This window comes from Rhinolophus ferrumequinum, chromosome 11, assembly GCF_004115265.2.
Source record: "Rhinolophus ferrumequinum isolate MPI-CBG mRhiFer1 chromosome 11, mRhiFer1_v1.p, whole genome shotgun sequence".
NCBI classification, from domain to species: domain Eukaryota; kingdom Metazoa; phylum Chordata; class Mammalia; order Chiroptera; family Rhinolophidae; genus Rhinolophus; species Rhinolophus ferrumequinum.
The window spans coordinates 14,285,534-14,307,419 of NC_046294.1; the positions used below are offsets into that span (position 1 = coordinate 14,285,534).

A 21,886-nucleotide genomic window follows, 5' to 3' on the forward strand; every position below is an offset into this window, starting at 1 on the left:
GGATAGCAGCTAAAACTAGTATCAACTCAGTAAGCCAGCCAATATCATGAGTTTTCTAGAACAGGGCTGTCAAGTTTGTCAGTTACCCCCTCTCTCATGTACATTTCTTTCTTTCTCAGCTACCAGTGACAATGAAAAGTAGTGACAAGCTTTACTATTTACCAAGCAGTGATTTATGAAGCTTAAATTGTTAATGTTTATTTTCTTAATAACTAAATGTCACATAACCTCAAAGACAGTTCTTGATCCATGAGCTCGCTCTCGATTTATTAAATGGATAGAGAATATTTACCCTTGGCCTTTCAGTTACTGATTTCATTTGGAATGCAGGTTTGAAACTTAATGCCTTTGTGTTGGATTTGTTTTTGTTTTTCTAGTGCCCTACTTGTTTTGCTCCAAGACAGCCTGCTAGCAACAGCCAGTTCTCCCAAATTCTCAGAACTTGTTATGAAGGTGAAGTTGAAATAATTTGATCTCTTTTCTTTCAAAGATGCAAAACTTTATTAAAGTGTGGGGAGAGAAGAAGTGAAATTAAGACATAAACTCAACCAAAACACGTCTGAAAAATATAGTTGGTCTCTATTTTCCCTTCCTCCGAATTATATCCCTAGCTCAGGCCTAAATAATTCCTGGCCTCAAACAGTGAAAAGGAAGAGCTATTTTGTAAATATCTCACCAATTCTCCTGGAATCAAAAGAAGTTTCATTTCCTTTTGGGGAAAAAGATATAGATAGCCCTAGAATACTTTGGCTTTGTGGAAGAACCCCGAATGAACATTTCTGTAACATTATAACACTGTCATTACACTGTAGCAGTGTAAAATATTTTGTCTCCTGCGGTTAGATTTGGGTAAGCAGTGTGAACTACTCTACTCTTAGATACCACGCAAACCCAAGACAGAATTTCCATGTTTTCTTATTAAGGCCCCTCTCTCTAGGGAGTGGGAAGGAGGAATGGAGATGATTAGATGAATGGCTTGTCACACTTTAGCCAGTGGCATGCTTGAAGTGAGTAAAATTGTTCATTTTTAGCAACCATGCTTCAAAGATATGAGGCGCCACATTCATACCCCTGAGCATCTTTTAGAAATGATCCCAGAACTTAAGGAAGATGAATGGTGACAGAAATGATCCTCATTCTTGTCATTCCCTCTAACTTTTGTTTCTTTGTTCAATAGTGTCTCTGGAGGATGGTTCGACTCTTGCCTGATACCATCAACAGTATTAATCTGGACAGAATTCTTCTGGATATACACATTTTCATGAAGGTCTTCCCCAAAGAGAAACTGAAGCAATGCAAAAGTGAATTTCCCATAAGGACCCTAAAGACATTGCTGCACACTTTATGCAAATTAAAAGGGCCTAAGGTGAGTGAGAACAGCAACCAGTCCCTGAGGGCGTTTCGGAGAAGGTCATGGAAATGGTGTTGCTGCCATTTGAACGTGCATGTGTCTCCCTCAGATCCTAGACCACCTAACAATGATTGACAACAAGAATGAGTCTGAGCTGGAGGCCCACCTCTGCCGGATGATGAAGCACAGCATGGACCAGACCGGGAGCAAGTCTGATAAGGAAACAGAAAAGGGAGCATCTCGAATTGTGAGTGTCCTGACTTGAAAGATTGAGGGAAGTGAGGTTGTGTGGGAGCGATCTTGTTGAAGGCGATGGAGCCTGTCTCAGGTGTAACGTGAAGGTTGGGGATTGGTCCAGTCCCTCCCCTGCTGTGCTGCTGTCACTGTTTCCACCGTGAACATTTCAAATGTAAATGTTTACAACCATGTGCTTCCTGGTCCCTAAGAAAAGTTTGCGTGTCTGTGCCTAAGGCACGGGTCATCAGATACGTCCACTGTGAGCTCTGTTTAATCAGGGAGAAATGGGTCAGGGCCTTCCCATCTAGTTTAGTTGAAAACCTAAGACGAGGCATTCAGTGGGTCGGCTCCAAGCCCTGTAGCGTCGGTGCTTCTGTTTCCTGCTAGAACATACCAGGAAGGTCTGGATTTTGAGATATTTTCCATTCTTATCCAACCATTGGTTCCTAATTAATGACTCAAGTCCAACCAACCAGTCCTTCCTTGTGTCTTTCAACTTTTCAGGATGAAAAATCATCAAAGGCCAAAGTGAATGATTTCTTAGCTGAGATTTTTAAGAAGATTGGCTCTAAAGAGAATACTAAAGAGGTGAGAGGGAAAGCGTTGAGCCAAGTGGGGATCTGCTTTATGGAAAACGGTCCCTAACATCCATCCCTACCTCTTCCTTTTTCTTGTTAACCAGGGCCTAGCAGAGTTATATGAATATAAGAAGAAATATTCAGATGCTGACATTGAACCATTTCTGAAGAACTCGTCACAGTTCTTTCAGAGCTATGTTGAGAGAGGCCTTCGGGTGATTGAGATGGAGAGGGAGGGCAAAGGCCGTATTCCCACTTCAACAGGTATGGTTTCCTCTAGTAGCTCCAGGAATAAGTTCAAAATAGCTCCCAGCTTAGGAACCGGAGGTTTTGATTGGTTTACATTTATAACCATGCACCTCGATACTTAATGTCACCAGCGATGTGCACATTGCAATGGACAATGGTCAGCTCAGAGTCACCTGCTTGACCCATCATCATGTGGGCCAATGGCAGTGTGCCTGCCAGCCCTTGAAGCAGCTTCTCCCCCAGTTTCCGGTTCCATGTGCTCTCCTGGTGTCATCCCACCTCGCTGCTGTTCCTCCTGGGCCCCTCTGACTGATTCTTCCTGCCCCTGAACTCTTAATGTTGCCGTCCCCCGGGGTTCGGTCCATGATTATCTTTTCTTTCTTACTCTCACTCCCTTAACTAGTCCACCTCCTCTCATCACTTTAAATACCATTTATATCCCAGCAAAAGGCCCAGTTTGGGGGAGGTCCAGCTCAGACGTCCTTCCTCATCTTGGCTTACATGTCCTGCATGACATCTCCACTGCGGTTTCTAATAGACGTCGTGAACTCAGCGTGTCAGAAACTAAGCTCCTGCTGTCCCCCCAGACTTGCTCCATTTACATTTTCTCCTTGGCAGGTGATGGTAACTTCATCCTTCTAGTTTCCTCAGACCCAAAGCTTTTGAGACTTCTGTTCCTGTCTGTCAGGAAATCCTGTTGGCACTCCCTCCAAACTGTATGCAGAATCCACCAAACTTCTCATCACTTTCACTGCTACTGCCCTGGTCTGCATATCACGTCTCCCCTGGATTGTGGTAGCTCTCCTATCTGACATCCCCGCTTCCAGTCGCCTCCCTGTATTCATTTCCACACATAGCACCAAAACGACACTTCTCAAACATTTTCCCAAGGCTCTCCCTTTCAGCAAGAGCAAAAAGCCTTGCAGAGGTCTGTGAGGTCCTACATTATATGGCCCCCTGGTACCTCTGGTCTCCTACTCTCCCTGACTTCCATTACACTCCATTAGCCCCCTTGCTGTTCTGGAACGCACCAGGCACTCACCCACTTAGGGCCTTTGCACTGGCTGTTTCTTACAGTTCTTATCCAACCTAAGATTGCTCTTTCCAAGAAAGCCTTGTGGCTGGCTCCCTTTCCTCCTTCAGGTTTTTGTTCAAATACCATTATCTCAGTGAAACTTTACAACTTGTAACCATCCTCTCATCCCCACATAGCACTTAAACCACCTCTAACATATCATCTAATGTATTTATTAGGTGAATTGTGTGGTGTCTTTCTGTCTCTGGTGGAATTTAAAATCCATAAGGGTAAAGATTTTTGTCTGTTTTGTTCCTGGCACGTAGTAAGCACTCAATAGGTATTTGTTGAATGATATGAATGAATGCTTATCGTAATGTTAAGCTAAAATGTTACTGTTTCCACAGTGAAAAAGCCAGTATCTGAGAATTACTGCTCACAGGATCTAGAGACAAAAAGAAGATTTAGGGGGTGTCAGTTACAGAAAACAGCTGTCAGCAGCCTTAAACCACAAAGGGACCCAACTGCAGAAGTGCCCTCTACCCTGCAGAGCAGAGCTCGCCCCTTTGCCTGCATTTAGTGCTTCCGAGTCCAGGGAAGCTTACCTCCCCCTGTGTTCTAGAATTTGTTTGCCTATAAACCATGTTCCTCTTCGGTCTTCAGATTCCAGTCCTGTTCTCGCTCACCATGTATCTTGCTGAGCTGAAGTTTCAGTTATGTTAAGTCAGTTCTTTGTTTTAGTTTTTAACCCCTTTAGAATCTCTTGTTGAAGCACAGCGGGCAGAATGTCTAACAGCATGCCACGCCACAGACGGATGGACACACTGGTTCTGCTGACCAGGGTAGGGCCTCCTCTTCTCATTTCCAAAGTCCTTGCTGCTGATGTTCAACAGCTGACTGATGCGTTTGGCCGAAACAGCACACTGGCAACACAAGCATGTGACCCCAGGAATTACCGAATGCTTTCATGCCTTCAAGTGTTCAAGCAGCCATTACTGCTGGCTTCTTCATTCATTTTTCACTCTCGGAATGTTCTCCTCATCTGTACGTCGAAGGATCCCTTTTTCCCTAGAGTAACCTTCTTCACTCTTCTCGAGGGAGGGTCTTCCTAGTACTTGAGCTTTTTGCCTTATGTAACGCATTTCATTGACACCACATTGGGTATTTTGAATGCCTGCCTATTGTGATTGTTTCGTCTCGGAAATTTCGGCACTGTGATGGGTTCTTTTGGTTTCCCCCTCTCCTACCAGAATACTGATCTCTGTGCTGGGAGTTATAGATGCTCCAGTTCCTAGCCCTTCCTGGGGTAGGTGTTGGATGCCTCTGTTTCCCCTTCTTCCTTGTGAATATACCATATCCTTGCGCTCCTTGCTGCCCTCCCCAGTTTGAATAAGACCTTTCCCCTGTGTCTCTCACCTGTTGCGAACCTGGTCTGATTCTTCCAAACATTTCAAGTCCTTCTGTTCTTCGGCTGGGCACTGACCGTATAGTCAGGGGCAGCTCAGCTCAGGCTGTTTGGATCGCCCGGGTCAGCTATGGGGTTACAGTTATACAGCCCAGGATGTGCGTGGGTGGCCCAGCTTACATCTGCTCTTCTGTATCGTGTATATTTCAGAGCATCTCTTATCACCAACTCCAGGTGGATTCTTGTGGATTTTTTAGTCTTTAAGAACAGTGGCGATCTTCAAACCCCCAAATCTTTCCTTTGGTGCAGATTAACAAGGGCTGACTAGAAGTGGGGTGTGTGTATATCTGAAGATTCTTTTCACATTTCTAGGCATCTCCCCTCAGATGGAGGTCACGTGTGTGCCCGCTCCCACAAGCACAGTGTCCTCCACAGGTAACACAAATGGAGAAGAGGTGGGACCATCCGTCTACTTGGAAAGGCTAAAAATCCTCCGACAGCGATGTGGTCTGGACAATACGAAGGTGCTGCTCCTTTCCCTCTGGGTGGGTGGGGGGCAGTGACAAGTAGGGCAGGGACAGGCGGGCCCCCAGAAGTGGCCCAGTCGTGGTATATGTTGTTCCAGAGCCACCTCTTGACCTGCTTAGACAATGTCACTTCTTCTCTCGACAGCAAGATGACCGACCTCCGTTGACCTCTCTGCTCTCCAAACCAGCAGTTCCTACCGTTGCCTCGTCCACAGACATGCTGCACAGCAAACTCTCTCAGCTCCGGGAGTCACGGGAGCAGCACCAGCATTCAGACCTGGATTCTAACCAGACTCACTCTTCAGGAAGCATGACCACGTCCTCCTCCACAGCTAACATCGATGACTTGAAAAAGAGACTGGAGAGGATAAAGAGCAGCCGCAAATGAAGCTGCCCACGCCCAGCCCTGCAGCTTTAGTTTACTAAACTAGGGTCCTCAGAGCTCAAGTGGCCTCGGCGGGCCTAGGGTACACGGACTGGTTGTCTGTATCATACGTGGATCTGGGAGGAGTCGTGTGGCACAAGCGTTTGTACATACCTGCTTCTCCGTCAGCATCTGCCTCTAGGAGACTGTCTGTGTGTTAGTTTAGTGTACAGACTTGTAAACAGCTGCCCTCAGCTCAGACTCGTTTCCATATCCTTTTCCTTTTTCTTTTTAATTGCTCATTTGTAAAGTTGTCCTAATCTTTCCTAGCTTTTAACTATTAGAAACTCTTTAATAGTTTCCCTTTGAGTTTGTGAGCTCTTCTCCCTGTAGCCCTGAAGGGTCACGGTATTCTGTATGAATGCATGGCATGAGACAGCTAATTTAAGAGTCTTTTATAAATAAAGTTTGCATTAACTCTACCCATCTTACAAGCTGCTCCTTACCCGGGAGTGGTGGGCAGCTCTTCTGTCACCTGTGCTTGGGACCAGCTGGGTATTCAGCCAAATAGAGAAGGGTGGGCATTGCCTTTTCTTGGCTCCGACGTGCGCTCTTACTCCTTTGGAACAGGAGGACCTCACCTTTCCTGCTTTCTACAGACAGCTCCGAGGAGAACAAAGAAATCTCACTCTTCCCTGTTTTGAGGTTTTGGTCATGGCTTCCCTCCCGTCATCACTATGGTTCCAAGGAACTCAGGCTTCCTGCCACTTTGCTGCCCAAATGCACGTGAGATTGTGCCCAGGGGTTGCGACTACATTTGGAGTCACTAGACTAAAGGAGTATGGGGAGAACTTAAGAGCTTCCTGCCCAGTTATTAGAGTCTCTGAGTCTAGACTAACAGTTGCTTCCCCCACAGTCTGAGTGAGGGCCAGGAAGTGAACAGAGGAGTCACCTCTGGAATAAATTCCACAGGGCCTCACTCCGGTCAGAAAAACTCTTCAGTATAAGAGGTTCTGGGTTCAGGTGGCAGACTTTTGGGGCAGTCATTAAGTTCAAAGGAAGTTGTCTAGACTACCTCTTCCTCAGCTGGTGGTCAAGAAATGAAAGGTTGATGGCAAAGGAATCCTCTTGATTCCAATCACGGTTTTCAGGTGGCCCCTACGCTGCCTGAAGCTAAACTTGCCTCTCTTCCTTACACTCGGAGCCTGAGGGAATGGTTTGCTGAAGGGAAGCTGAAGTTCATTGCCATCGTGGAACCTATTTAGAAAGAATGGCTGTGCTTGGGTCTGGAATTAACACAGCTAGTTTGAAAACCCAAAGTGCCCAGAGCTTACAATGCTGACCACTGTGTTGGAGGGAAGTGGTCTTGTGAGAATGTGTGCCCTTGTTTAAAAAGATTTGGGGTGTTAGGATTCTTAGTCCCTTCTCCCTGCTTTGGTTAAAGCTCTGGGCTGCCACAATCCTGCAAGCTCACTGAAGCCCAGTTTTTACCCTGCTTGCTGGTCAACCAGAACCAAAGAATGAGGGCAAAGAACTCAGTCCTAAGTCTCTGTTCCCTGACGTACTGAAAAATGGGAAGAGGGGAGAAAACGGGGAGGGGAGGGAGGTAAAGGTACCTACCTTTGGTCCCTTCCCACTTTAAACCATGAAGTTTAAAGCTCTTAGCTGAAGCTCCTAGGCCAAGCATGGTAACCACGTGATGTCCATGCTCCCCCTATCCTGTCCCCAGGGCAGACGTGAGACTCCGCTCTTCGCCTCCAAGCTCAGGGATGACCCTTCTCAACACAGTCCTCCAGGTGATGACCAGCTATTAGCATTTCACACCAGGTGAAACTCCCACACCTGTTCTAGGCTGTATATAGTGCCTAGTTCCCCCGAGGAATAATAGCACCCAACAGGAATAGCAGTACGTACAAGACGGATCAAATTAACTAAAAACAAATAAGGACATAAATGACCTAAAGAACATGATTAGGCACATTTAGGAATCCCGCTGTCCTCTCACCTGGCCCTGTTGTAGGAGTGTGGATTCTATTAAGTCTTCTTTATCCGCTAGTGGCACTGGCTCTGCCTGAGCTGCAATGAACAGCGCTGTGAGCACGGAGGCTCGTAGAGTGGGTCACTTTTATTGAGAACCATAGTTACAGGAACAAACCACAAAACTAATGCTTTCACTGGATTAGTTTCTGTAGTTTTGCAGTGAGGAGCCTAGAATGCAGGCGGCCCCTTAACCTCCAAAGCGATCAATGACCTTCTTTATCCACTTCTTCAGGCGGAACACATGTGTGTAGAAACCATACTTTCCATCCCTGTCACAGCCTTCACCCCATGAGACGATGCCCATTTGATACCAGCGGTTGTTAAAGGGGCTCTGAGGAAGAGACATGGGGTTTCCAATAGTCAAGTGCAACGTCGTGTCCGTATTACTTTGTCATGTCAGGTAACTATTACTGACACCTGGGGTCCCTCCCTACCCACCCTGCCTCCCAGATCTACCCACCAGCTCTTGGCCTTTAGAGAAGCCAGCTTACCTTCATGACAAAAGGTCCCCCACTGTCACCTTCACAAGCATCCCCTCGTTTCCCTTCTTCGGGTTTGTAACCTTGAGAGAGAACGGCAGTATTCAGAAGCATAGCTCATTCTCCAGCCACTCCCCTTCCAAGAGACAGCTGTGAGTGTCCACTTGTCCCCTTCTAGTTGTCCTTGACTTGTCATTTCCTCACCCCACACATCCAATCCTTCAGCAAATCTTGTCAGATCTCTCTTCACCATATATCCCAAATCCAACCACTTCTCACCACTTCTATACCTGGTCACATAACATACCTCTATCCTGAACTACTAGTTTCCCTAATTCCACTTTTGCCCACCTCAATCCATTCTCCACCCAACAGGCAGAAGGACTTAAAAAATACATCAGACTTACAGGTAGCCGAGGATAACGGCGGCTGCCCTTATCCAATCTCCCCACATATCCTCAACAATGCAGAACAACAACGGAAGCTACACAAAAAAACCACACCTTCAACATAACTTCAACATACAGAGAACACCCAAACTTCAAATCAATTTAATATATCTAATTGTACACCTAATATTAAAGCTTATGTGGAGATGAGGATGGAAAAATAGCTATTAGATAAAAGAAGTGAGTCCAATTGAAATATAAACCTTTGTAAATAACCCCAAATCTACAAAATGAATAGGTGAAAACTAAACAGATCCATACAAAGATTCTATAGGGAAACAAAAAACTAAGAATAAAAACATACATACATACATACATACATACATACATACAATGGAATATCACTCAGCCATTAAAAAAAATGAAATCTTAACATTGTGACAATATGAATGGACCTACAAGGTATTATGCTAAGTACAATAAGTCAGACGGAAAGAGAAATACCATATGATCTCACTTATATGTGAAATCTAAAGAACAACATAAATAAAACAGAAACTCATAGATACAGAGAACAAACTGATGGTTGCCAGATGGGAGGAGGGAAACAAAAAAAGCAGGGATAGTAACCCTGAAATTGAAAATAATTAATGAAGGACACTTTTAATGCTAAAAGCCACAATTCACAATGAATAAATAAATAAGTTATGAATATGTGCACCAAATAACACAGCAACCACATTTATAAAGTAACAAATATAACAGAGGGTGCCAAAAAAATGTGTACACATTTTAAGAAAGGAAAATACTGTATTAAAATTGTAATAATATATATCTATAACAATAGATGAATACAAGTCACGTTTGACTTCTGCAATTACAATAGGTGCTCAAAGTGGTTACCATCAGCATAATTTTAATTCAATTTTTTCCTTTCTTAAAATGCTTATACATTTTTTTGTCATCCTCTGTATATTACAAGCAATGTAAGGAGACAGAAATACATTAATAAGAGAATTTAACACACTAAACTCAGTATAAGACAATTCCAATGAACTGAAAATATAAATGACCTAAATGACAAGTGTGGTACATTTATGAATATATATCAAGCTTTACACATGGATAATAGAGAACACACCTACACACCTCAAGCACATGTATAACACTCATAGAAATTAATCAGCTCTCTCAAATCAGTTCCATAAAGTAGAAATATTACAAACAATAATCTCATCACAATGCAGCAAAACTCAAAATTTTTAACAAAATCAAAATACAAAAGGGCCCTCCCATCTGGAAATTTAAAAACCACCTATTAAACAACTCTTGGGTGAAAGCAGAATACATACAAACTGAAATGACAGAATTTCTAGAAAAATAATGATAATGAAAACACTGCATAGTGTTTTCTATGAACAGAGGAAAATGCATAGCTCTACTCAAAAATAAAAAATAAATTGTCAGCTCAAAAGATTAGAAAGAAAACAGCAAAATAAATCAAAAGAAAGCAAAAGAAAAAAAAATGTTTTAAAGATAAAAACAGAAATTAACAGAAGTACAGAATTGAAAAACAATAGGCCTAATTAGTAAGTCAAATTCCTAGTTATCTTTTGTTTGTTTTTGCAACCACTAGCTAATTCACTCAAGAAACTAAGAGGAAAAAAACCACAAATATATAAAATAAGGTGCCAAGGGGACAATGTCCCCTGGAAAGGGACAATGTAGACCTGAACAATCTGGAAGACATTTCTTGTGCTTGGATAAAATGACTCAACAGCAAAAAGATGCCAGTTCTGGGCGGACGGATGGCTCAGTTGGTTAGAGCATGAGCTCTGGGCAACAGGGTTGCCAGTTCAATTCCCACATGGGCCAGCGAGCTGCGCCCTCCGCAACTAGAATGAAGACAACGAGCTGCCACTGAGCTCCCAGGTTGCTGGATGGCTCAGTTGGTTAAAGTGCATCCTCTCAACCCAAGGTTGCCAGTTCGACTCCCATAAGGGATGGTGGGCTGTGGCCCCTGCAACTAAGATTGAACAACGGCAACTGGACTTGGAGCCGAGCTGCACCCTCCACAACTAGATTGAAAGGACAACAACTTGACTTGGAGCTGATGGGTCCTGGGAAAAAGACACTGTTTCCCAAAAAAAGGAAAAAAAAGATGTCAGTTCTTCCTAAATTTCTAAATTTAACATAATCCAAATAAAAATACCCACAAGCCTTTTTATGGAGCTAGACAAGTTGATACCAAAGTTCATATGGAAAAACGGAAAAACAAACATGCAAGAATTTCCAGGAAAACTCTGGAAAAGAAAAACTAAGACACAACAAGCCCTACCAAATATTAAAATATACTCTAAAGCCTCTATAATTAAAATAAGACAATGTTTTAATATAATAGACAACAGACCAGGAGAACCAAATAGAATGTCTTTGAATAGAAACAGATTTAAAAAATCTAGTAGGTGATGAAGGGCAAATCACTAGGGCAAAGATAGAAATTTTAATAAATGGTGTAGGGACAGCTGGTTAGCCATTTGGAAAAAGATAAATTTGATCCATACCTTACATAATACACAAGTATCAAGTCCAAATGACTCAAGAGTATAAGAAAAATGAAACCAAGTACTAGAAGAAAACATGAGTGAATTTCTCTACAGCCTGAATATAAGGAAAGTTTCTCTAACTCTAACTCAAAACCCAGATGCAATAAAATAAAATGTTAATAAATTTGACTACATAAAAAAAATTTAATTGAGTGGCAAAAAAATTGTAAAGTTTAAAAAAACTAACTGGAAGAAAATATTTGCAACATGTATCACAAACAAAGGTCTAATATTAATATGTGAAGAACTCTTAAAATTGATGAGAAAGGGATGAAAAATGGACAAAAAAATGATATAAAAATGGTCACTAAGCATATGAAAAGATGTTCAACTGCAAAATATTGGAAAGAATCTAAATGCCAGACACAGGAAATTGTTGATTACACTATGGGTACATCCACGTAACAGAGTATAATGTGGCTATTAAACCTTTTTCAAAGAATAAGGAAAAACTTTATAACCAGTATGGAGTGGATTTCCAGGATACATAAAGTGAAAAAAAGCAAAGTACAAAAGAATATCTATAGTACGTTACCCTATGTGGAAGAAAAAGTAAATAAAAGTGTATACATGTATCTGCTCATTTGTGCAAGAAGAAACACAAGGAGAATAACCCACAAACTACTGAGATTGGTTAACTAGAGGGCCTGGATGGAAATGGGATGGAAAGGATGGGGTGGGAACAGGAGAGGAGGGAAAGGGGAGTGTCAGTTCTCTGAGTATAACTGTTTCAAAGAGTCTGAATTTTAGAACCATGTTAATATTCCAAAAGCAAAATAAAAACAACAAAGATGGTGGGGGGGGCAAAACTGAATACAATGGAAAACAAATGAACCTAACTGTATTTTAAATAAATAACACAGAGGGGGAGAAAAAATATCCAAGCCAAGTTACTTTTGAACTTAGTATTTTAACTACATATCCTCAGGCCAACGACAGAAACAATTGAAGAAACGCTGACCTCTAGTTAGGAGGATTGTTTTAACAGCGATTGATGAGTGATTCTGAAAGTGTGTACTCTACTATTGATTAAATAAGTAAATATAACATGGAGAATGGGAGTCAGGTTTCTCACTGTCAACAAAGCATTGTAGATGTGGAAAGGGGGAAGCTAAAATGAATCCTGTTGGATTGCTATGGGAGTTTCAATGTGAACTCATGGTTTTAGACTGATGGCTAGGTAGGAGAGAGAGGAGAGAGAGAGAGAGAGAGAGAGAGAGAGAGAGAGAGAGAGAGAGAGAGAGAGAGAGAGAGCGCGAGAGAGAGCGAGAGAGAGAGAGAGAGAGAGAGAGAGAGAGAGAGAGAGAGGTGGGGGGGAAATAGATATAGATGTTACTTTATACGTAAAGCATACTTCCGGTTCTGTCTACTGAGAGGACCTAGGAGCAATGACAGCCCAGCAGCAATGTGCACACCTACCACCCAGATCCTGGTTTCTAAATACCATTCCCCACTAGAAAGGAAGAAGGATGAACCAGCAACATTCGTCTGTGCTGAAAGAAGGTATTCAAAGAATGACAGGGACATCTCCAAAAGTCACAGACGTCAGGTTGCAGGGACGTCAGGTCCCACTGGCCAAATCTGGGGTAATTTGAACATCAAAATAATGACAATAACAAATTATAACCCTTGGAATAAAGTAAGGCCCCGTGAGTCCACAATGCAAGAATGAAAGGAAAGGTCTTCCCTGAAGTAAATTAATAACTAATAAATGTAGAATGAATGACAGAATTAGAAAATCACCATGTGGCAGCCCAATAGTTGGGAGAACAATTTGATGAGAAATGGGATAGACAGTATCAAAATTTCTCCCCACCAGATATTAATTAATTACAAAGAAAAAAACCAGAACTTTACACAGAAACCTGGCAGATGTAGACACCATCTTAACCAAGAGGTCAGAGTTAAAAATCTCACCAGTTAGTGATAAATCAACATCACACACCTGCTGGGATGCACTGAGAAGGCCACGCACACTTAGCCTGAATCTGCCCCTGAGTAAACCTTAACCCCAAACTGAGGGCTAATCCACAGATGCACTACCTTGTACTCATCAAACATGCCAAGGTCATGGAAGACAAAGAATGATTGACAACTAAAGACAATGAGCCATCCTGACTGGATCCTGGATAAGAAAAACATTTTTCTTTTCTTTTGCTATAAAAGAATCGGATAAATGAAAAACATTTGAACAACGTCTACAGATTAGATAATGGTATTATATCAGTTTTCTGATTTAGTCATTGTACTGTGGTTATGTAAGAGAACATCCTTGGTTTTGGGAAATACTCGATTATATGGGTGAAAAGGCACCATGTGTATGATTTGCTCTCAAACAGTACGTGTGTATGTGTGTGTGTATATGAACATACACACGTACCCAAAGTGGTGGTGGCAGAATCTAGATGATGGTATACAGGAATTCTTTGTATTATGTTTGCAACTTTTCTGAGTCTGAAATCATACTAAAATTATTTTTTAAATTTTATTTTAAGTCAGGCCATTTATTCACCTGCCCCAAACCCTCCAATAACTTTGTATCTCAATAAAAGCCAAAGTTCTTCCAGGCCCTAAGGGAAGTGGCCGTCCTCTGCCTGCCCACCCATCTCCCCTTACCTACTGCTGCCCTTCCTGTGTTTACTGCACTCCAGTCACTCAGGCCTCCCTGCTCCTCCTCAGACATGCCAAACATGCCCCCACCTCAGGGCCTTTGCACCTGCTATCCCCTCAGCTTGGAGTGCACTTGCCCTAGACTCGCTCACTTCTTCTAGTGAAGAAGTCTCTGCTCAAACACCACCTTCTCAGAGAGGCCTTCTCCAACCAGTCTGTTTAGACGATCACCTCTGTCCCCATGTCTCTCTCCCTCACTCTGCTCCATTTTTCTTCCTAGCAGGGATTGCGATTCTAGATCTTTTTTATTGACCATCCCTCCTTCTAGGAAGGAAGCTCTCTGAGGACACAGGCATCTGTTTGGGTCCTTGTTGTAGACTGTGGAATACTGCCTGGACCCCTAAGCACTCAATCAATATTTGCTGAACAACTGAACAAATGAATGGCTTTTCCTCCCCCACCATGGTCTCTTGTCATTATCTGGGCTCACACATACTGACCACCAGTGACCAGCACCACGCCTAACACTTTGTATACACTGTTGTGTTGAAGCCTCACACCACCTTCTGGAATAGAGGCTTTTATCTCCATTTTACAGAGGAAGAAACTGAACTTCCAGAGGTTAAGCAACTTTGCCCAAAGTCATGTGGCTTGTAAGTGACTGGGGCCAGGACTTAAACAGGTCTGTGCTCCTAACCTGTCTCCATCTCCCCGACCCGGAGACCCTGCCGTTCCCTCCGGCCGAGCCAAACCCCAGGGACTTACCGGCACAGAACATGTTGTCAGTGGTGCGGATCCGGGTGGAGGCCTGGCACACTGGACGTTCCACGATGGGCACGTTGACCACCTGCAGGACGCTGGGCTGTGCGTCAGTAGGATTGGCTGTCCACGTCTCCTTCAGGTTGCCCCAGCCGGTCACCCGCCCTTTGTGTCCAGCCAGGAGCAATCTTTGAGGAAAAGAGACGGACCTAGTAAGAACCGACCCCCGTAGGAGTCTGGCCCCAGCACCATCCCTTCAGGACCTGAATCTCAAACACCAGTGCAGAAAGAACTTGTGGGTTTGCTCCAAGAAACTGAGGCCTGGAAAAGGGAAGAAACTTCTGCAAGGCCTACACAGGGACAGTCAAGCCCAGAACTCAGCCCAGGCCTCTTAGCTGGCGGCCCCCCAGCGGCCCCACTTGGCAGCCCCACCTGACTGCCGTCTGCTTGTCCGGTAGGCACACAGGATGGATGTAGGGGCTGAAGGAGACGGGCTTCTTGAGCTTCAGCAGGGCAATGTCGCGGTCCAGCATGTCCCTCCAGTTGTACCTGGGGTGAATGTAGATCTTCTCCAGCATGGAGATCTTTTCAATGCCTCGCTCATACCTGCGCAGACCCCAAAAGAGAAACGGGGAAGCCATAAGCCACCCAGAAAGTGGCAGCAGTTCCTTGAGGAAGGAAACTGCCTGCCCTCAAGGTCTGGGAGCCAGGGTGACCAGCAGGTTGTCAGTGAGGTGGCGCTTGGTAGCTCCTTCCTGGACTGAAGCTGCACAGAGTTTGGAATCAAACAGTCCAGGCAGATGGGGGCAGGACGGCAGGCTGCAGGGCAAGGTCCCAACAGTCTTGATTCAGAAGTCACTCCCGGGACATGACCTGGTGTCTGGTGGGGGAGCGAGGGGCAGGCCAGGATTGCACTCTGCAAAGTCTTAGTTTCTCTGACCCCAGCTCTAGGCCTCGGTCAGGACATAGCCTCGTGGATTCTACAGCAGAGGCTGCTGGGTTTCCTACTGTGGGAGCTGTACCACCACAGCCTGGCACCATCGCTCAGGAGGACTCAGACCCCTGCCAGACAGCCCTGGACCCCCATTCTGTACCTGGTGCGGGAATGCTTCCCAATGCGCACCAGAAGTTCATTCTCAGTGAAGTTCTTGTCCCAAGGTGGGTACAGGAGACAGTGGGCAGCAGTGAGGACCCAGCGGTCACTGATGAGGCTGGCCCCGCACAGCAGCTCCTGGGGATTCTTCCTGAAAAGCATCACCTGCCTATAGGGGGAACAGGAAGCATTAGACCTGAGGAGCTGCCCCTCCACCAGCCCTAGAAGCAGGAAGTCCCAGATTTAAAACTAACTGACAGAGCTGCCCGCTGGGCCCAGACCCCAGCTTGACCTGGCCGCCCTTGGGGACTGGGGCATCCACGTGACGGCAAGGGGTGGCCTCGTGCTTTCTGCACCTTTCCCCAGCTTCTTCTAGTCCAGAGTTGCGTCATTTAGCAGAGCTCTGGGGTCAGTAGACCTGGGTTCAAATCCTGCTGTGCAACCCATGAGCGGTGTCACTTAGGCAAGTCCATTAAACTCTCTGAGCCCAGCTTCGCCTTCCGCATGTGAAAAGTAATAAACCCAATCTCAAAAGACTGTTGCGAGAACTCGATGAGATGCTGTGCTGGGCCTGTGAGGGTCGAGAAGTTTCCCTGGGCCCAGGCCGAGTGAAGGCAGAGCCGAGTAAAGGGTCAGGAACGCACCAGGGCGCCAGGCCCAACTCCGCGTCTGAACCCGCCACGATGCGCCCGCCAATGTAGGACTCCAGAAGCTCCTGCTCCGTTTTGTCCTCCAGTGACTTCTTCTCGAACAGAGGCCGCAGCCCACAGTCTGCAGAGCAAGCCGAGGGGTGAGAGACCGGGCGGTGAGAGACCACGTGCGCAGCCTCCACGGGTGGCCCGGCGGCCCCGCCCCCGCCGCCTCACCTGCCTCCCCAGTGCCGAAGGTCTTCACATCAAAGAAGGTTTGGAACTCCTCCGTGGCGGTGCGCCCTTCGATGGCCCTGTCGGAGTCCTCGCCCAGCCCGTCGTCGACCAACTCCTCCTCTATCGGCTCCTCTGCAGGGACCCAGCACTAGATGGGACAGGGCTGCGCCGCTCCTCACCCACCCTCTAGACCTCCCCAAGACTCTGGCACTGGAGACCATTTGGTGTAGAGGTTAAGAGCACAAGTTCACCTGGATTACTAGGCAACTTAACCTCTCTGAGGCCTCATTGTACTCAGCTATGAAATGGGGATAAAATCTATTCCCACCTGAGTTAATGGACCAGCTGTAATGAGCGCACTCAGGTACTCATGTGTCAAGCCATAGGTTAAGGAAGGCGCTGTTCTCATTATTCGCTGCAGGCTTTGTCACCTGTCTCAGGTCCCCACCCCAGGCCCTGCCCTCTCACCACAATAGTGGAGGTCACAGTACTCGAAGTCACCAGGCATCCCGCCCACGTAGCACCAGGCGCCCTCTTGGTCCCCGTCTGGGTTGCGGCAGAAATTCTCCACCAGTGGCACTGCGGGGCTGAAGTCCTGGTCCTTGCTCAGGGTCTTAGCCTGGCTGCTGGCCCAGGCCAGGCAGGGGTACCCATGGATGGTCACCGCCAGGTTTCCCTGGTAATTCTGGCCACGCTCAGTGACACACTGCTCCACTAAAGGTGACACATTCACCGTGGATGCTCGGGAGCGTGGGGTCAGTTCCACAGTGAAGCCACTTGTGCCTGGTGGGTGAGAAGGCAAGGGAGCAGAGTGGGACTACACGTAGAACCAGGCAGTCAGGATTTGAACACCTGCCTCGCAGTCCTCTTCTTGTGTGACCTCAAAACACTTCACCTTTCTGAGCTTCAGTTTGCTTGCCTCTGAAAGGGGTTGCTAATGCCATCCTTGTAGGGTGACTGAGAGATTTAAACAAAATACATGTCACAACTGTCTGGTATATAATAGGCCAGAGACAGTAACTAGGTTTCACCGCCTGTAATCTATTACAGGGCTATCTGTAATCTATTGGTACAGCCTGCCTGGAGTTTTTAAAGAAAGATTCTGTGTTTTTATAGAGGCACAGCAGGAAATATAGCTGGGATGACTAAGGGTGTCTACACAGGGCAGTAAGTCAATTTCAGCATGCTTTCTCCTCCTCTTGACCTTGACCCTGGGCTGCTCTGGTCAATGGAACACAGGCAGAACTAATGGTGCCAGTTCTGAGCCTCGGCCTGAAGACACAGTGTGAGTTTCTGCTCACTGTTTGGTACTTTTGCCATCACCCTGGGAAGATGGTGCTGTGCAGCCTCAGAAGGAGTATATATGGAGCAGACCCGGACCCAACCCCCACAAAGCGCCAAGCCCAGCTGGACCCATAGTTTGAAGCAAAGCCGCCAGCCAAGCCCGGGTTACCTCATGGGCCCCACAGACACATGAGCAGTGCCACCCCAGCCGCCCCTCAGACGCATGAGAAATAAATGGTTATTAATGTATGCCCCCGAGCTTTTGTGGTTGTTGGTGATTCTGTGGGTTTTGCAGCACGATTATAGCTATAGCTAACTGACACATCACGGGAAATAAAAATGACAGAATGGACTGTATGAGGCTTGCTCAGTGGTGCTCGAAAGGGCACGTGGACTGAGACAGTTAGGGAGGGCTTCCTGGAGGAAAGAGGGCCGCGAGCAGGAAGGAGAGCCTATCTGGAGTGAGCCACAGGCTGGAGCATAAGGAAGTGAAGTGGGAGGGAGAGGGGGAGGCTGAAAGCCAACTCCCTCTGGTCTCCTGGTTTCACTGAACAGGCCCAAATAGGTTGTAAATGACTAACCCCCACTTAACGGGACTCAGGCCCTGGGTTCCTGTCCCAGGCCCCATGCAGACGCCTGGGCCAGGCGTCTGAGGCTTCATTGTACTCAGCTACACCCCTAGCCTGATCACCCCTAGCTCACCACAGATGGGGATGCTGCACTCCTCCTTCCGCACAGTGGGGTCCGAGGTGTAGCACCAGGGCCCACTGGGGCTGCCATCTGGGTTGCGGCAAAAATTCTCCTGCAGGTCAGCCCCAGGGTGGGTGGTGGAGTTGATTCTAGAAAAGGAAATGGCTCAGCAGGAGGCCGTGCCCCTTCAGTGTCTCCTAGCCCGCCTGCCCCCCCACCCCCATTCTCAGCCCACTGGCAGACAGGCTGCCCATCACTTACTCAGGCTTATGTGGGTAGTAACTCCTCCATAGCTGGCACTCGATGCCTGACCGGGTGAAGCTCTCATTCCCTCGGTAGTTCATACCCAGACCTTCAGCACAGTTACCTGCAGAGACCCCAGTCCGTCCCCCCCCTTTGTCTTAGCAAAGCTCCATCTACCCCTTCCAAACTCCTTCTGGCTCACAACTCTTAACCTGCACTTACTCAGCACCTCCTCTGCATTCAGCAGTACTCCAATCCATTTAACAGTAGTCACCAAATATTTACTGTGACACAGGGACAGGCGCAGTGCCAGGTACTAAGGACATAGTGATGAATAAGACAGTCATGATTAAAGTAGGTCCCTGCCCTCATGGAGCTTATATTCAGTGGGTCCTCATGGCCAGCAGGATGAAAAAGTGAACAAGGCCTAACCTGACCCTGGTCTACCTATCCTGTCAGCTTAGCGCCTCGTGCCTCAGGGCCTTTGCACATGCTATTTTCTTTGCCTGGGAATGCTCTCCTGTTTGTCCATCAATGTATCTCACAAATCCGGGTAAAACTCTGCTGCTTCTGGGGAGCTGTCCCTGATTCTGTCAGCAAACTAAAGGCTCTTTCTCCTGGCATTCTCTTGGTACCTGGAACAGAATGTTTCCTGCAATTACATTGATGTTTTATGGTTTTGTTTTCCTATGAAATTGTGAGCTTCTTGATTCTCTCAAAACATCCAGCACTTGACAAAGTGCCTGGCACCTAGCAGGGGCGTAGTGAAATGTCTGTTAATAAGTGATTTAACAAATGAAAGTATGGCCAGTGATTAAAGAGTTCATGTTGTGGGGTCCATCGTCACACTAACAGTGTATTCAGAAGGCTCAGCAAGGTGGTGCCATTTGAACTAGACCTTGAAGGACAGGGAGATTTTCAGTAGGAAGATGACAATGTAAGGAAGATCCAGGAAGTAGGACCATCTTCGCATGTTCGGAGAAGAGCTTGCTGTCAGAGTAGCTGGGGTCTGGGTTCACGGTTGGTGCAATGGAAGATAACGCTAGAAGGGGAGGTTAAGGCCAGAACCTGCAATGTTTGCCAGTCTAAGAAGCTGGTGCTTTATGCTGGAGGCACGGGGCAGCCACTCAAGGTTTTGGAGAATGAATGTGACATATTCGGAGCTCTGCCCTGGAGACATGGGGAAGACTGGCATGGACAGGGCTTCAGATGAGAATGAGGCCTTGAACATTAATTCATTATCCATTCATTCATTTGTTCCTTCAACATTAATCATCTTACCAGAGCTAGGTGCAAAATAGCCTTGACAGCAGAACAGAAAGGCAGAATCAGAAGCTGGGGGCTGCCGCCGCTGGGCAACCTGCTGACCCACACGCCTCTGCTTTCCTCCCAGGCAGTCCCCTTCATATCCTGACCTCCCACCCCCACATTGATTCCTCACCTTCCAGACATTCAACGAGCTTTTCTCGAGGTTTCCTCACCGACTCACAAGCTGGAAAAGACCCAGAAACACATTTGGAGTTGGGGTAAGGACAAGGTGGGCTCAAGTAAAGGGTGGGATGACATTCAGAAACAGAGAGATGGACAGACAGATGGAAGGGACGGAGGGAGGGTGTGAGGGAGGGAAGAGGCAGGGGTGGGGGTGGATGATTGGATGGACCATAGAGTAGTACATTCTCTAAGTGGGGTCCCCAGGACTTTCTTCCTGAAGCAGACCCTTCCCAGTGCTCACCTGTGTACTTGGCCCAGAAGGCATCCTGAAAAGCAAGGGCTGAGCATGAGGCTATGGCAGGATGCTGTTGTGTTTTGGTTTTTAGTAAACATTATGTCTTCTCCTTATACTTTTCTCTTTCCCTTACCCTGGTCACTCTGGGAAGGTTTGTGGCAGTTTCCTGCTTTTGTTTCCAACTGCCCCGGCCCACTAAAGAGAGGAGAGCTTTCCCACCCGCACCCAAGTCTGAAAGGGATTCCCCTGGGTGGGGTAGACTAGAGAAGAGAGGGCATGGGGTGCTGGCCGTGGGGTTCAGGCAGAGCCCCAAGGAAGGGAAAGGTTGCAGGGTTCCCGGAACAGAGAGGCCTAGGCCCAGGGCTCCCAGCCCCACCAGAGCCCCACGCCCCAAGATCGCAGAGACTTAGCAGAAAAGCTGAAGCAGAGAGGCCACGGGGGCAGAGGCTCCAGAGATCTTGAAGTAGACAGATGTCTGAAGCCTGAGAGGCCTCCCGATGTCCTGGAGCCTCATCAGCCCCCAAGACCAGACATCTGGACCTCCAAGGTCCACAGGTTGTTCACCTTGGCAGCCAGTGAAATGGGGCCCAGAGATAGAATGAGGTTAAAGAGCTGGGATGCTCCTCGCTCCCCTCACTTGTGCTCCTAGAGTTGGGCCCACTGGGAGGGATCCCGGCCCTCGTCCGAGCAGCCTGGCCCTCCCTCCCTCACCGTGGCACTGGTCGACTCCAGCGCCTCGAAAGCCTCCTCGTAGCTGCACTGCTCCTCTATGCACTCTCGCTCCAGGTTGCCCCTGCGCATTTCCTCCAGGAAGCCACTGTTGGCGCGTCGGACCCGCTGGAGCAGCGACATTGCTTGCTGAGGGTCCAGGAACACTGCAGTAGGAGGGGCATGGGACAGTGGCCTGAGGCAGCCTGGCTGTCTTGGCCATCGTGGGGGCAGGAAGCAAGCCTGGCCTGGCCTGCTGGCTTCTGAAAAGGGGTGTCTGGGATGGCGGCAGGACCTGAAAGGCTGCTAATGGTAGCCCACTAGCTCCCCTCCTTTCATGGGTCACCCCAGTCCACTCCCCATATGGCAAGAGAGAAGTCGTCACTGTCTGGCCAGATCTGAGCACTGGACTCCTTCCCTAAGCTGGATACTGTGGCTGAGGCCCACCTGGGGCTGGCTCTGTGCTCTCTATCGAGCCAGGGGACCTCAGCCATGGGCCCGTATCCCAGTCTGCCAGCCTATCCCAGCTTCCAAGCCCCCCTTACCATGCTGGCTGTGCACAAGGCTAAACAGGGCAGCCAAGGCCAGGCAGCCAGGTAGCCACGGGCCTCGGACGTGCGCCATAGTGTGTCGGCTTGGGACGCAGAGGGCTCATCCTGACCTCTCA

The 21,886-nt window shown here is 47.1% G+C and overlaps 2 protein-coding genes across 6 annotated transcripts in view; one reads left to right on the top strand and one right to left on the bottom strand.

Annotated features, from left to right (window-relative positions):
• Positions 1 to 6,208, top strand: part of CKAP5 (cytoskeleton associated protein 5) — an 86,273-nt gene extending 80,065 nt beyond the window's left edge. For 3 of the 5 annotated variants that reach the window (XM_033119697.1, XM_033119699.1, XM_033119698.1), the window contains 7 exons: positions 378 to 453; positions 1,178 to 1,366; positions 1,461 to 1,598; positions 2,093 to 2,176; positions 2,271 to 2,430; positions 5,208 to 5,359; positions 5,508 to 6,208. In XM_033119697.1, the coding sequence (XP_032975588.1) occupies positions 378 to 453; positions 1,178 to 1,366; positions 1,461 to 1,598; positions 2,093 to 2,176; positions 2,271 to 2,430; positions 5,208 to 5,359; positions 5,508 to 5,750 (1,042 nt within the window). In that variant the 3' untranslated portion in view covers positions 5,751 to 6,208. The remainder of the gene's footprint in view (positions 1 to 377; positions 454 to 1,177; positions 1,367 to 1,460; positions 1,599 to 2,092; positions 2,177 to 2,270; positions 2,431 to 5,207; positions 5,360 to 5,507) is intronic. The other 2 variants (XM_033119700.1, XM_033119701.1) reach the window with 1 other exon arrangement.
• A 1,623-nt stretch (positions 6,209 to 7,831) lies between these two features.
• F2 (coagulation factor II, thrombin) lies at positions 7,832 to 21,886 on the bottom strand. The gene is made up of 14 exons (XM_033119702.1): positions 21,765 to 21,886; positions 21,223 to 21,386; positions 20,518 to 20,542; positions 20,227 to 20,277; positions 18,804 to 18,909; positions 18,555 to 18,691; positions 17,037 to 17,351; positions 16,569 to 16,700; positions 16,347 to 16,473; positions 15,704 to 15,871; positions 15,042 to 15,215; positions 14,616 to 14,797; positions 8,258 to 8,328; positions 7,832 to 8,097 (listed from the first exon to the last, which is right to left on the bottom strand). The coding sequence occupies exons 1-14, from the start codon at positions 21,841 to 21,843 to the stop codon at positions 7,954 to 7,956; spliced, it is 1,875 nt and encodes a 624-aa protein (XP_032975593.1). The 5' UTR covers positions 21,844 to 21,886; the 3' UTR covers positions 7,832 to 7,953.